Source organism: Hyla sarda, chromosome 9, assembly GCF_029499605.1.
Source record: "Hyla sarda isolate aHylSar1 chromosome 9, aHylSar1.hap1, whole genome shotgun sequence".
In the NCBI taxonomy this organism is placed as follows: domain Eukaryota; kingdom Metazoa; phylum Chordata; class Amphibia; order Anura; family Hylidae; genus Hyla; species Hyla sarda.
This window is the reverse complement of record NC_079197.1, coordinates 1786076-1800068: the sequence shown is the minus strand read 5'-3', so window position 1 is coordinate 1800068 and position 13993 is coordinate 1786076. Positions and strand designations below refer to the sequence as shown.

The 13993-nt window shown below is 41.9% G+C and overlaps 1 protein-coding gene across 16 annotated transcripts in view; it reads left to right on the top strand.

Annotated features, from left to right (window-relative positions):
- Nucleotides 1-13993, top strand: part of COL5A1 (collagen type V alpha 1 chain) — a 387668-nt gene that overhangs the window by 338464 nt on the left and 35211 nt on the right. For all 16 annotated transcript variants that reach the window (XM_056537902.1, XM_056537901.1, XM_056537900.1 and 13 more), the window contains 10 exons: nt 716-769; nt 6118-6171; nt 6753-6860; nt 8355-8444; nt 8536-8589; nt 10054-10161; nt 11762-11869; nt 12223-12276; nt 12356-12409; nt 12493-12600. In XM_056537902.1, coding sequence (XP_056393877.1) covers nt 716-769; nt 6118-6171; nt 6753-6860; nt 8355-8444; nt 8536-8589; nt 10054-10161; nt 11762-11869; nt 12223-12276; nt 12356-12409; nt 12493-12600 — 792 coding nt within the window. The remainder of the gene's footprint in view (nt 1-715; nt 770-6117; nt 6172-6752; nt 6861-8354; nt 8445-8535; nt 8590-10053; nt 10162-11761; nt 11870-12222; nt 12277-12355; nt 12410-12492; nt 12601-13993) is intronic.

Below are 13993 nucleotides of genomic sequence, written 5' to 3'. Positions count from 1 at the left end.
CTACATGTAACAAACATAAAACAACATGTAACCAATATAAAAATACATGTAATAGACATAAAGACATAAAACAACATGTAACCAATATAAAACTACATGTAACAGACATAACACAGCATGTAACCAATATAAAACTACATGTAATAGACATAAAACTACATGTAACCAATATAAAACTACATGTAACCAATATAAAACTACATGTAACCAATATAAAACTACATGTAACAAACATAAAACAACATGTAACCAATATAAAACTACATGTAACCAATATAAAACTACATGTAACAAACATAAAACTACATGTAACCAATATAAAACTACATGTAACAAACATAAAACAACATGTAACCAATATAAAACTACATGTAACCAATATAAAACTACATGTAACAAACATAAAACTACATGTAACCAATATAAAACTACATGTAACAAACATAAAACAACATGTAACCAATATAAAACTACATGTAACAAACATAAAACAACATGTAACCAATATAAAAATACATGTAATAGACATAAAGACATAAAACAACATGTAACCAATATAAAACTACATGTAACAGACATAACACAACATGTAACTAATGTAACAAACTTAAAACAACATGAAACAACAATATGTAACAATGTAACAATTAATAGTAAGTTTTGAAAGCTCTTCTGCAAAGTGTAAGCGGTTCTGACTGTTCTCCTTCAATCTTAGGGTCCACCAGGGAAGGACGGACTCCCCGGACACCCCGGCCAGAGAGGAGAGACTGTGAGTAGACGCTGCTGGTCCTTCTCATCCTTACATCTGACTTCACTGGACGTGTGATTGCTCTAGACCGTTCCCTGTAGACGAGGAGATGTCGCCGATGGTTCTGCTGCGAGGTGTGTGTCTCCTCATCTACATGGAGGGGTCTAAAGAAATCCCCCTGATTATTCCCGTCAGGTCAGAGTAACGATGATTTCTATGGGGAGACATAACTAGACTGTCCCCACAGATGTCCAACACATACAAGTGTATACTGATTTATCACCCTTAGTGCCTCCACAAGGTGGATGATTGTAATGCACGTGGGGTTTACTGAGTCTTTTCATTGATTCTCTACAGTGAATCGCAAACTCTGTGATCCGATTACCCGGTGTATGATAATGTCGGCTGGATCTGTCCACCATTTCATTACATTGGGGAATTGATTTGCTGAGTTTTGTGAATGGCTTTGGAGAATTGAAATGACAGCTCAGTGGCTTCAAGACATTGGATTCATTCTGTCATGTGGAATTATCAGTCCTCACTCATCTGTATATATGGCTGAGCTGTATATAGTCCTCCCACATCTGTATATATGGCTGAGCTGTATATAGTCCTCACTCATCTGTATATATGGCTGAGCTGTATATAGTCCTCCCACATCTGTATATATGGCTGAGCTGTATATAGTCCTCACACATCTGTATATATGGCTGAGCTGTATATAGTCCTCACACATCTGTATATATGGCTGAGCTGTATATAGTCCTCACACATCTGTATATATGGCTGAGCTGTATATAGTCCTCACTCATCTGTATATATGGCTGAGCTGTATATAGTCCTCCCACATCTGTATATATGGCTGAGCTGTATATAGTCCTCACTCATCTGTATATATGGCTGAGCTGTATATAGTCCTCACTCATCTGTATATATGGCTGAGCTGTATATAGTCCTCCCACATCTGTATATATGGCTGAGCTGTATATAGTCCTCACTCATCTGTATATATGGCTGAGCTGTATATAGTCCTCACACATCTGTATATATGGCTGAGCTGTATATAGTCCTCACTCATCTGTATATATGGCTGAGCTGTATATAGTCCTCACTCATCTGTATATATGGCTGAGCTGTATATAGTCCTCACACATCTGTATATATGGCTGAGCTGTATATAGTCCTCACACATCTGTATATATGGCTGAGCTGTATATAGTCCTCACTCATCTGTATATATGGCTGAGCTGTATATAGTCCTCACACATCTGTATATATGGCTGAGCTGTATATAGTCCTCACTCATCTGTATATATGGCTGAGCTGTATATAGTCCTCACACATCTGTATATATAGCTGAGCTGTATATAGTCCTCACACATCTGTATATATGGCTGAGCTGTATATAGTCCTCACACATCTGTATATATGGCTGAGCTGTATATAGTCCTCACACATCTGTATATATGGCTGAGCTGTATATAGTCCTCACACATCTGTATATATGGCTGAGCTGTATATAGTCCTCACACATCTGTATATATGGCTCCTAACACACATCTGTGTATATATGGCTCCTAACACACATCTGTATATATATGGCTCCTAACACACATCTGTATATATATATGGCTCCTAACACACATCTGTATATATGACTCCTCACACACATCTGTATATATGACTCCTCACACACATCTGTATATATGACTCCTCACACACATCTGTATATATGGCTCCTCACACATCTGTATATATGGCTCCTAACACACATCTGTATATATGGCTCCTAACACACATCTGTATATATATGGCTCCTAACACACATCTGTATATATGGCTCCTAACACACATCTGTATATATATGGCTCCTCACACACATCTGTATATATGACTCCTCACACACATCTGTGTATATGGCTCCTCACACACATCTGTATATATGGCTCCTCACACATCTGTATATATGGCTCCTCACACACATCTGTATATATGACTCCTCACACACATCTGTATATATGGCTCCTCACACACATCTGTATATATGACTCCTCACACACATCTGTATATATGGCTCCTCACACATCTGTATATATATATGGCTCCTCACACACATCTGTATATATGACTCCTCACACACATCTGTATATATATGGCTCCTAACACACATCTGTATATATGACTCCTCACACACATCTGTATATATGACTCCTCACACACATCTGTATATATGACTCCTCACACACATCTGTATATATGGCTCCTCACACATCTGTATATATGGCTCCTAACACACATCTGTATATATGGCTCCTAACACACATCTGTATATATATGGCTCCTCACACACATCTGTATATATGACTCCTCACACACATCTGTGTATATGGCTCCTCACACACATCTGTATATATGGCTCCTCACACACATCTGTATATATATGGCTCCTAACACACATCTGTATATATATGGCTCCTAACACACATCTGTATATATGGCTCCTCACACACATCTGTATATATATGGCTCCTAACACACATCTGTATATATATGGCTCCTAACACACATCTGTATATATATGGCTCCTAACACACATCTGTATATATGACTCCTCACACACATCTGTATATATGGCTCCTCACACATCTGTATATATGGCTCCTAACACACATCTGTATATATATGGCTCCTCACACACATCTGTATATATGACTCCTCACACACATCTGTGTATATGGCTCCTCACACACATCTGTATATATGGCTCCTCACACACATCTGTATATATATGGCTCCTAACACACATCTGTATATATATGGCTCCTAACACACATCTGTATATATGACTCCTCACACACATCTGTATATATGACTCCTCACACACATCTGTATATATGGCTCCTCACACATCTGTATATATGGCTCCTCACACACATCTGTATATATGGCTCCTCACACATCTGTATATATGGCTCCTCACACACATCTGTATATATGGCTCCTCACACATCTGTATATATATATGGCTCCTCACACATCTGTATATATGGCTCCTCACACACATCACATCTGCACATCATGGGCCTCTGGGTCATCTTTGGCTTTTCTGTGAAGTCACTTTGCTGCTCGAGGCCTCATCTGGTTGCGGCCGCTGTCCAGTTAGGTTTGTTGCGGCTGTGCAGACACATTTTGAGGTAGAATTTTCTTGCTTCTCAGCTTTTCCATTATTACATTTCATGCTAAAAATATTTCTTAGAAAAAGTAAAATATACTTTATTATTTTCCATGGAATCATGGCAATGATATCCACGTGCTCCTAAGTAAGAATGCATGCTGACTGTAGTCTGAAACTAAGGAGAAACGCACAGAAATGTATGTACAGAGTGACTCCACCAGCAGAATAGTGAATACAGCTCTGGAGTATAATACAGGATATAACTCAGGATCAGTACAGGATAAGTAATGTAATGTATGTACACAATGACCTCACCAGCAGAATAGTGAGTACAGCTCTGGAGTATAATACAGGATATAACTCAGGATCAGTACAGGATAAGTAATGTAATGTATGTACACAATGACCTCACCAGCAGAATAGTGAGTACAGCTCTGGGGTATAATACAGGATATAACTCAGGATCAGTACAGGATAAGTAATGTAATGTATGTACACAGTGACCTCACCAGCAGAATAGTGAGTACAGCTCTGGAGTATAATACATGATATAACTCAGGATCAGTACAGGATAAGTAATGTAATGTATGTACACAATGACCCCACCAGCAGAATAGTGAGTACAGCTCTGGAGTATAATACAGGATATAACTCAGGATCAGTACAGGATAAGTAATGTAAGGTATGTACACAGTGACCTCACCAGCAGAATAGTGAGTACAGCTCTGGAGTATAATACAGGATATAACTCAGGATCAGTACACGATAAGTAATGTAAGGTATGTACACAGTGATCTCACCAGCAGAATAGTGAGTACAGCTCTGAAGTATAATACAGGATATAACTCAGGATCAGTACAGGATAAGTAATGTAATGTATGTACACAGTGACCTCACCAGCAGAATAGTGAGTACAGCTCTGGAGTATAATACAGGATATAACTCAGGATCAGTACAGGATAAGTAATGTAATGTATGTACACAGTGACCTCACCAGCAGAATAGTGAGTACAGCTCTGGGGTATAATACAGGATATAACTCAGGATCAGTACAGGATAAGTAATGTAATGTATGTACACAGTGATCTCACCAGCAGAATAGTGAGTACAGCTCTGGAGTATAATACAGGATATAACTCAGGATCAGTACAGGATAAGTAATGTAATGTATGTACACAGTGACCTCACCAGCAGAATAGTGAGTACAGCTCTGGTGTATAATACAGAATATAACTCAGGATCAGTACAGGATAAGTAATGTAATATATGTACACAGTGACCTCACCAGCAGAATAGTGAGTACAGCTCTGGGGTATAATACAGGATATAACTCAGGATCAGTACAGGATAAGTAATGTAATGTATGTACACAGTGACCTCACCAGCAGAATAGTGAGTACAGCTCTGGTGTATAATACAGAATATAACTCAGGATCAGTACAGGATAAGTAATGTAATATATGTACACAGTGATCTCACCAGCAGAATAGTGTTACAGCTCTGAAGTATAAGATGCAGAATAGTGAGTGCAGGTCTAAACTATAATACAGTACAACATAGGATTAATCTACATAAATCGGAGTCACTCTGTAAATGTGAGAAATGATGTAAAGGTGGTCCTGCCCTTTCCTCTTCCACACTTGGACAGTATTTCTTCCGCAGACTTCTCCGTTCTCAGACAGGGGTCAGCATGTAACATTTCGGAGCTGTTTACAGCAGAATCCACTTATACAGTATATTTAATTTGTGGAGCTGCAATGCATCAATCTATATTGACAATGCTGACTATAAATGATTCAGTGTCCTGCAGGTAAGATACAGTAGATTTGATGGATATATGATGTTTCTGACCTCAGTGCATGCTGCATGTCAACCAATAACCTTCCTCCATTCACTGATTTGATTTCAGAGCCGGTGGTAAGTGACCCTCTCATCCCTCCATAACTTTCTGTAGCTTCTTGAATGCTCATTCATTTATCCTCTCCGTCTCTGTGCCGTCTATTGACCTTGTCATTTACATGTTGCAGCCACTTTATTTTTTATTGGAATTTGATCAATACATCTTCCTGGTTAACATGGCTGCCAGAATATCCATAAATCTGTTCCTGTAGAGCAGCAGTGACCAGCTAGGGGAGACCGTGGCCACTTACCGCTCTGTTCTACCTCCTCTCACCTTCTTTATTCCCATCACCAGGGTTTCCAAGGAAAGACGGGTCCCCCAGGTCCCCCTGGAGTTGTTGGTCCCCAGGTAAGTCTGTCATCCCTCAGCTCTTTGATAAAGAAAAGACATAGTACGCGGCTGTAATTTCACAGATCTTTCTGTAGCGGTGACGTTCTGTGATCCACAGCCAAGTCCTTCATCTCCACACATTATCTGTTATCAGATGTAATTCTCTAGAACAGGGGATTAGTTGTGCTCAAGCTTTCTCTTAAATATTAATGGATGAGGAATAAGATAGCGTTGTTACCCATAGTATTGGACCTGAATTGCGCACACAAGGGCCAAACTTCTTCTGACATGTAAGGATTCCCTGGACAGTGTGAATAGTACCAGCTGAGAAAACGCGCTCCGATCCCACCAACGTTCCGTCAGTTCTCTGGACATCATATGGTTTCAGATGAGGACACTAAATATCGTCCCAGCTGTTAAAGAATAATCCTCCCCCCACTTAGTGTACATTCTAGTAACATGTCGGATCATCAGGAGAGATTAATACTACTGCCACGTTATCTGATTGTAGTTACTAAATATAAATCTAGTCATAAGATTCCAACACAAAGATATATATATATATATGTGGTTGGTTTAATGTTTATCATCATTTCTAGGGTCCAACTGGAGAAACTGGTCCAATGGGTGAGAGAGGACATCCAGGTCCCCCTGGTCCACCTGGTGAGCAGGGATTACCCGGCCTGGCTGGAAAAGAAGGATCAAAGGTGGGTTATCAGGTTCTAAAGAAGAAATATCAGAAACACTATGGAGGAAACCACTGATTATCTCTTCCACTATTATAGACTCATCTCTATTTCTATCTATCTATTACTCAACATATGTGTATATGTATGTTCCAGTATATATTCCAAAAAATTGGGGATATTTCAATTTAACTTGGTACAGATCTTCTCTTTAAGTTAAATAAGATTTATAGTTTAGGGATGCCCTGATACCGCAATCTTGCATTACTCCCTGCCCGCGGAGATTGCCCAGGATTTTTAAACATCAGTGCGGGGGCAGGGAGAGGGCATGGCAGTGCTGCTGCAGTGAGGGGTGCAGGGAGGACTAGCAGCGTGATCACTTTCCCAGTCTCCTGAAGAGCTCCAATATGGCTGCTTTACTAGGCAGATATTGGCCCTCATTTACTATTGCAAACCCGACATGTTTGGTTGTGTGCCAGATTCTATCGCATTGCGCCAGATTTTGCCCCAGAATTTGCGCCAGAATTGAAAAAAACTGACTAACTCTCCATTTTGCCAAGAAAACCCCAAAAAGGGGCGTGGCTGTTGGGGGGAAAGGGGCGTGGTCTCAGAAAAGGGGCGTGTTTACAAAAACCCAACATATTTACTAAGGTTTCCACATAAAATGTGGTGGATTTGAGCCGAGGAAAACCCGACAGATCAGAACATGTTTACTAAAAAGGAAAATGTAGGGAAAGTGGAAAATGTAGGAAACCTTAGTAAATACCGTGGGAAATAAATTGTAGGGAATTAAAACCCACAAAGAAACCTACACAACACTCTAAGTAAATGAGGGCCATAGTGTGTGTATCATTGTTGCTTTTCCTCTCCTACAAGGTTTAAGGAGGAAAACCAGGCAACACCGGGTACTCAGCTAGTCATATGAGATTAATAGAGATAGTTTATAAGAAATTCATCCCATTCTAGTCTACAAACTGCACTATACATAACCTGTGTGACATTTAAGGCTTACACATAAGACAGTTGTCGGCTTATTCAGCTTTTTTGTATGTCACCCTTGGAGGTGGACGCTTGTCTTGGCTATGTGTATATATAATGGGGGAGCTGGAGCCTCACCTATGGAAGTATCTCCTCTAACAAAAGGATCGGCCATGTTAAAACCCCAATCATTGGATATTTCATTCATCTGGCCCCCCATACTCTTCCTTTAGTTACTCATCAGGGCAATATTTATAAGGATCAATTGTTTACAGTATGCTTCTATCTGTCACATTGCTTAGAGATTATTGGTCCTATGATGATGTATAAACCGCGCTGTAACAGGGAGACGCATTTTCTTTGTGTTGTGTTGTGTGTGGTGTTACAATTTGGCTCTATTAAAGGGAATGCTGATCTGTAGTACCAGACACAACCTGGGGACAAGTGTGACACTGTTTTTAGAAGAAAGCTGCCATGTTGTTTCATTAATCCCAGACAATGTATTCTGAAAATAATAAACAATGTTTTCTGTTTTAGGGAGACCCCGGCCCAGCAGGTCTTCCTGGTAAAGATGGACCCCCAGGTTTGAGAGGTTTCAGCGGTGAAAGAGGTCTGCCAGGTCCTCTTGTGAGTAACGCAGCAGAACAGGAGCCAACAAAGCTACCGATACAACAGATATGGTAATATAAGGGATATAACAATTGTTTGTCTTTTCCAGGGTGCTCCAGGATTGAAAGGCAGCGAGGGCCCCCCAGGACCACCAGGCCCAGCAGTAAGTGCTCCATCTCATTCACTATGGTCTTGTTGTATAGAACGGTTTTCATGGAGATTAAGTGTTTTACCAGTTAATACAAGGATGGATGGATGTCATAAGGACGATCGCACTCCTCCCCATGCCCCGGAGTGTAATTAGGCGATATAAAGCGCCATCATCATTAATGAATCTGCAGGTTAAAATATTACAATTATTAAACTGCAATTTGGGGCGGAGGAGACAATTCAGTCCGTGGTAAATAGGAATACGATAGGAATCATCTGTCTTTTGCCTCTTTCAATCTCATTGTTAGACTTAAATTGGCAATTTTACACGGGTTTCTGGAAAAGAAGTGGTATTTTAATTGGAATGAAATTACATGTATGAAGCGGAGCGGCTGCAATTGTTTAATTAGATGGTATTATTCTTCCACCTGGTGATTGGGGTTTTCACTTCATGTAAGTGCAGCAGAATCGCTTGTATCTGATGTTAAAACCCAACAGATGCCACATTATCAGTCAGACATAAAGAATTACATGAAACTTCATTAATCCGGCACCTATTCAGCATAAATCCTGATAATCGGGCATGAAACAAAATATCCCTTAAGAAAGGATTTATCTTATAGACCAGCAGCCTCTGACGTGTTCTGACAGATGATGTGACAAGTTAATAGCTGCAATGGGGCTAAAGGGAAGGAAACGTTCACTGTCTGGAGTAATGTTGGCATATTACAGATCAATTACAATCCACCCACCATTATCAATTACTTGCCTAAGGCTGGGTTCACACGTTGCATGCAAAACCGCATTGCAAAACCGCATGCTTTTCAACTGCCGGTTTACAATGTGGATATTGGCAGGCCTGTTTTAACAGGTAAGAATTTATTTAAGTTTCATCTGTTAATAACCACTTTGCACAACTTTGAAGTAGAATGCATGCGATTTTGCTATGTATATACATCTCCTGACTATAAAAATGCAATAATAAATACAAATATTACAAATTCCCAACGTGTTTCCTCTGGGTGTTGCTGGGATCATCAGTAGATTAAACTAGGGGTCAGAAAGCACAAGATAATAAAGGCATGGGATAAGACAAATAACAAACACAAGGGGTCTATAAAAAAAATAAGGTAATGATAACCAGGCTCTAAATGGAGGTATTCACTGCACCTCGTGCCAAGATGGTAAAAGAGGGAGGACCCTGTAAGCCCAGCCCAAGGCAGATCACGACTGATCAGCAAATCCAAGAATCTAGCAGATTGTTCCTCTAATCTCTACTTTAGATTCCACCAATCCCTATTCACCAGGACGCTGAAAGTTGTAGCTAAAGGATGATGAGTCCTGGTGGTGCGGGTGCTGAGGAATCCACCTTCCATAGTTACATCCTATTACCTGACACATTTCTGCAGTCCCCGCTCTGTATGATATCTCTTACCGTATAGCCATTCTGTTTACAGTTACTTTTTTTACTCAACAGGGTTCTCCCGGTGAAAGAGGTGCTGCCGGTCCAGCCGGACCAATAGGATTGCCAGGAAGACCAGGTCCTCAAGGACCACCAGGACCTTCCGGGGAAAAGGGCGCTCCAGTAAGTACACCAGAGAGCTCTTTTCTATAAGAGCATCGCTCCCAAGCTTAGCCCTGCACAGTATCCCAGTACATACCTGCTAAGGGAATATGGGGAACCCTGAATTAAGGTAATTGTGTCAGTCACTGACATTAATCTGAACAGGAATAGAGAACCCATCGTACCCATATGCTTCCCGATCCCCTGTACCCATATGTCTTCTCATTCCCCCCCCCCCCCCCCAATACCTATGTGTCTCCAGATCCCCCGTACCCATATGCTTCCCCATCCCCTGTACCCATATGACTTCTCATCCCCCCCCCCCAATACCTATATGTCTCCTGATTCCTCGTACCCATATGTTTTTCGATTCCCCCCCAGTATCCATATGTCTCTCGACCCTCCTTACCGATAGTCTCCCAGTCCCCTGTACCCATAGGTCTCTCGACCCACCTTACCCATAGTCTCCTGGTCCCCTGTACCCACATGTCTCTTGACCCACCTTACCCATAGTCTCTCGATCCACTGTACCCACATGTCTCTCAACCCACCTTACCCATAGTCTCTCGATCCACTGTACCCCTAGACTCCCCCAGAGCGCTGTTGTAATTACTCAGACAGGGGGCGCTCTTGGGATAGATCAGCTGTGCTTCTTGTCTTGTATAGCAGGTACAATTCATTGTAAATGTGTGAAAGTCTCCGAGCGAACCACAACGGTCTCTGATTATGTTGTGCAGAATCAAATGCTTGCGACAAATATTTCAAACACTGTACGACATGTTCCGTATTCTGCTGGGACGAGGCTAAATGCAGGACTGAATTTCAATTGAACGGGGGATGTTAATGGTGATTGATTCTGGTTATTAAAGGTGTTTGGGTTTAGTTTTTTCATCAGTGAGTATTTTTTGCTTACGTTGCGTATTACTATGATGGCAGGTCTGGGGCCAGGAAAACAACTTAAAGGGGCTCTGACTCTGAGGGGCGTGGCAGGCTTCACGTTAGATGAAAAGCACCATCTATTTTATTTATGGTCATTTACTGCGGCCTCCCAGGATTCATGGTGCAGCACAGTTACTTACGGCTTAAACAATAGCGCGGAGCCCGACCGCTAAAAGCCTCTTTATTCCATTTCAGCTAATGACTGCTCCAGAATTCCAGTCAGTAAAACAGTTTTTACATTTTGCCTGTCCAATTCTATTGTTATTTATCTATGAACGGGAAGGCCTATATGACATTATAAAGGTCTTGATGAGGACGCAGATAATCCGTGCACTATAATTAATACATCTCGCCGGATATTTGTGTCGATTTCAGCGTTTTAGTTACTTTGTAAAGTAATCACAACCCTGCATCAGCATTTTGATCACTTAAAGAGCGTTTATACCCCCGATAACCTCACTAGTAAATAAAGCTGTGTCTTCAGCACCGCATGACGGCATTACCAGGCAGCTCTGCCATTTGGAGCTGTAGGGAAGCTGGGTGACCTTCCCTGTGCACAGTGACCATATTACTGCAGGGACAAGTCTTTATACGGCAGTAGATGTCAGTATCAGCTGCCTTCTATGAATGATATTAGATTGAGCTGTGTCTGTAATGTGTTTATTGCTTCTTCTATCTACAGGGAGAAAAAGGTCCTCAGGGGCCTGCAGGGCGCGATGGTATCCAAGGTCCCGTTGGTCTCCCAGGGCCTGCCGGTCCAGTCGGCCCACCAGGGGAAGATGGAGACAAGGTAAGCAGACTACCTGACTTATAACATTACAACATGTTGCATTAGTGTTTCATAACAAATATGCCTCCAGTTGCTGCAAAACTACAACTCCCAGCATGCCCGGACAGCCTTCGGCTCTCCGGGCATGCTGGGAATTGTAGTTTTGAACAGCTGAAGGAACACTGGTTGGGAAACACTGTGTGCCATGCTCACATTATAGGAGTCAATTGTTTTGCACAAACTAGAGCAGAATCTTCTGAGGCCATGTTTCCCAACTTGTGGCTCTCCAGCTGTTGCACAGCCACAATTCCCATCATGCTCTGAAAGCATGTTCACCATTTACACATCTGACCGCCTATTGTTATTTCTTACAGGGTGAAATCGGTGAGCCGGGCCAGAAGGGAAACAGAGGAGAAAAAGGAGAACAGGTAACGCTGCCAAACACTTCACTCAGCGCCGCTTCAGTCTCCATTATGAAGCTGCATTCTAAGATTTCTGTCTCCACAGGGTCCACCTGGACCATCAGGACCTCAGGGCCCAATCGGTCAGCCTGGTCCATCTGTAAGTAACGTCTCCATTGATTAACCTTCTGCCATTCATGTTCCTGAACATCTCCCAAATGTATCTGTTCTATTTCATTACAGGGAGCCGATGGAGAGCCTGGACCTAGGGGGCAACAAGGTCTGTTTGGACAGAAAGGTGATGAAGGTCCCAGAGGTTTCCCCGGCCCACCCGGTCCTGTTGGACTGCAGGTGATTACAGAACCATATGTTGTATTATTAAAGGGTTGTTGAAACCATTACAACGTATCCCCTATCCACAGCTTAGGAATTGGGGTTCGACTACTGGGTCAGATTAGAGCGGCAGTCACACGTGCACCATTCATTGTCTATAGCAGAGTACAGCACCCGTCTCTCTCCTATAGAGAATGAATGGAGCCTGGAAGCTGCTCTGTTCTCCAGACTTGGGCCCCTGTTTTTAATATTTCAGGAGGTCCGACCCCCGCAATCTGACCCTACCCCACTTCTTGGGCATAGCGGCTAATGTGTTATGGTGGGACAACCTCTTTAAGGCTGTGTTCACATTACAGCTAGCTTTTCTAGTGATCTGCTCCATCCCAAAAGCAGAACTTCAAAAATAATAGTGGTGCTGGATTTACTGCATTTCTGGCTGCACCTGAAACACCTATTGACTTTAATGGTGTCCATCACGTTTTTATGCTGCACTGTTATGTCCGGCAATTTTTACTGAATCTTCAATGCCGATGTGATCACAGACTTACTAGAAGGATTTTGGCGTGTAGCCCACAGCAACCAGTCAGCCATTGTTTTAGGCACCTTCACTTTGTGTTGTTTATACATTAGGCTTAGTGTATAAAATGGTCTTCATGCTGCCCCTGTCTTCTAATTATTCCAGTCCCTCTACCCCCAGCTAAATTAGCCGAAGAACAATTTAGCTAAAATAAACTCAGGAGTCCAGTTCTCCAGTCGCACCTGAAGACAAGTAAATCCTGGAATACTGAGAATGCAATTATTATAGAAGAGCTATATACTTTTCTGTCTCTAGGGGCGCTGCAGGGAAAGGTCTCAGTTTCCTTTGGTTGGGGCCGGGCTCAATCTTGTTGATATTACAGTAGTTGATGTTCCTGTGCTCTCAGATTGGCCTTAATGAACATTTAGCTATCTGATTCCTATTAATGTTCTAACAGATAATGTTCTCCCCAATCACAGATAATGTTCTCTCCCCATCACAGCTAATGTTCTCCCCCATCACAGATAATGTTCTCCTCCATCACAGATAATGTTCTCCTCCCCCATCAGAGATAATGTTCTCTCCCCATCACAGCTAATGTTCTCCCCATCACAGATAATGTTCTCCTCCATCACAGATAATTTTCTCCCCCATCACAGATAATGTTCTCCCCCATCACAGATAATGTTCTCCCCCCATCACAGATAATGTTCTCCCCCATCACAGATAATGTTCTCCCCCATCACAGATAATGTTCTCCCCCATCACAGATAATGTTCTCCCCCCATCACAGATAATGTTCTCCCCCGCCATCACAGATAATGTTCTCTCCCCATCACAGATAATGTTCTCTCCCCATCACAGATAATGTTCTCTCCCCATCACAGATAATGT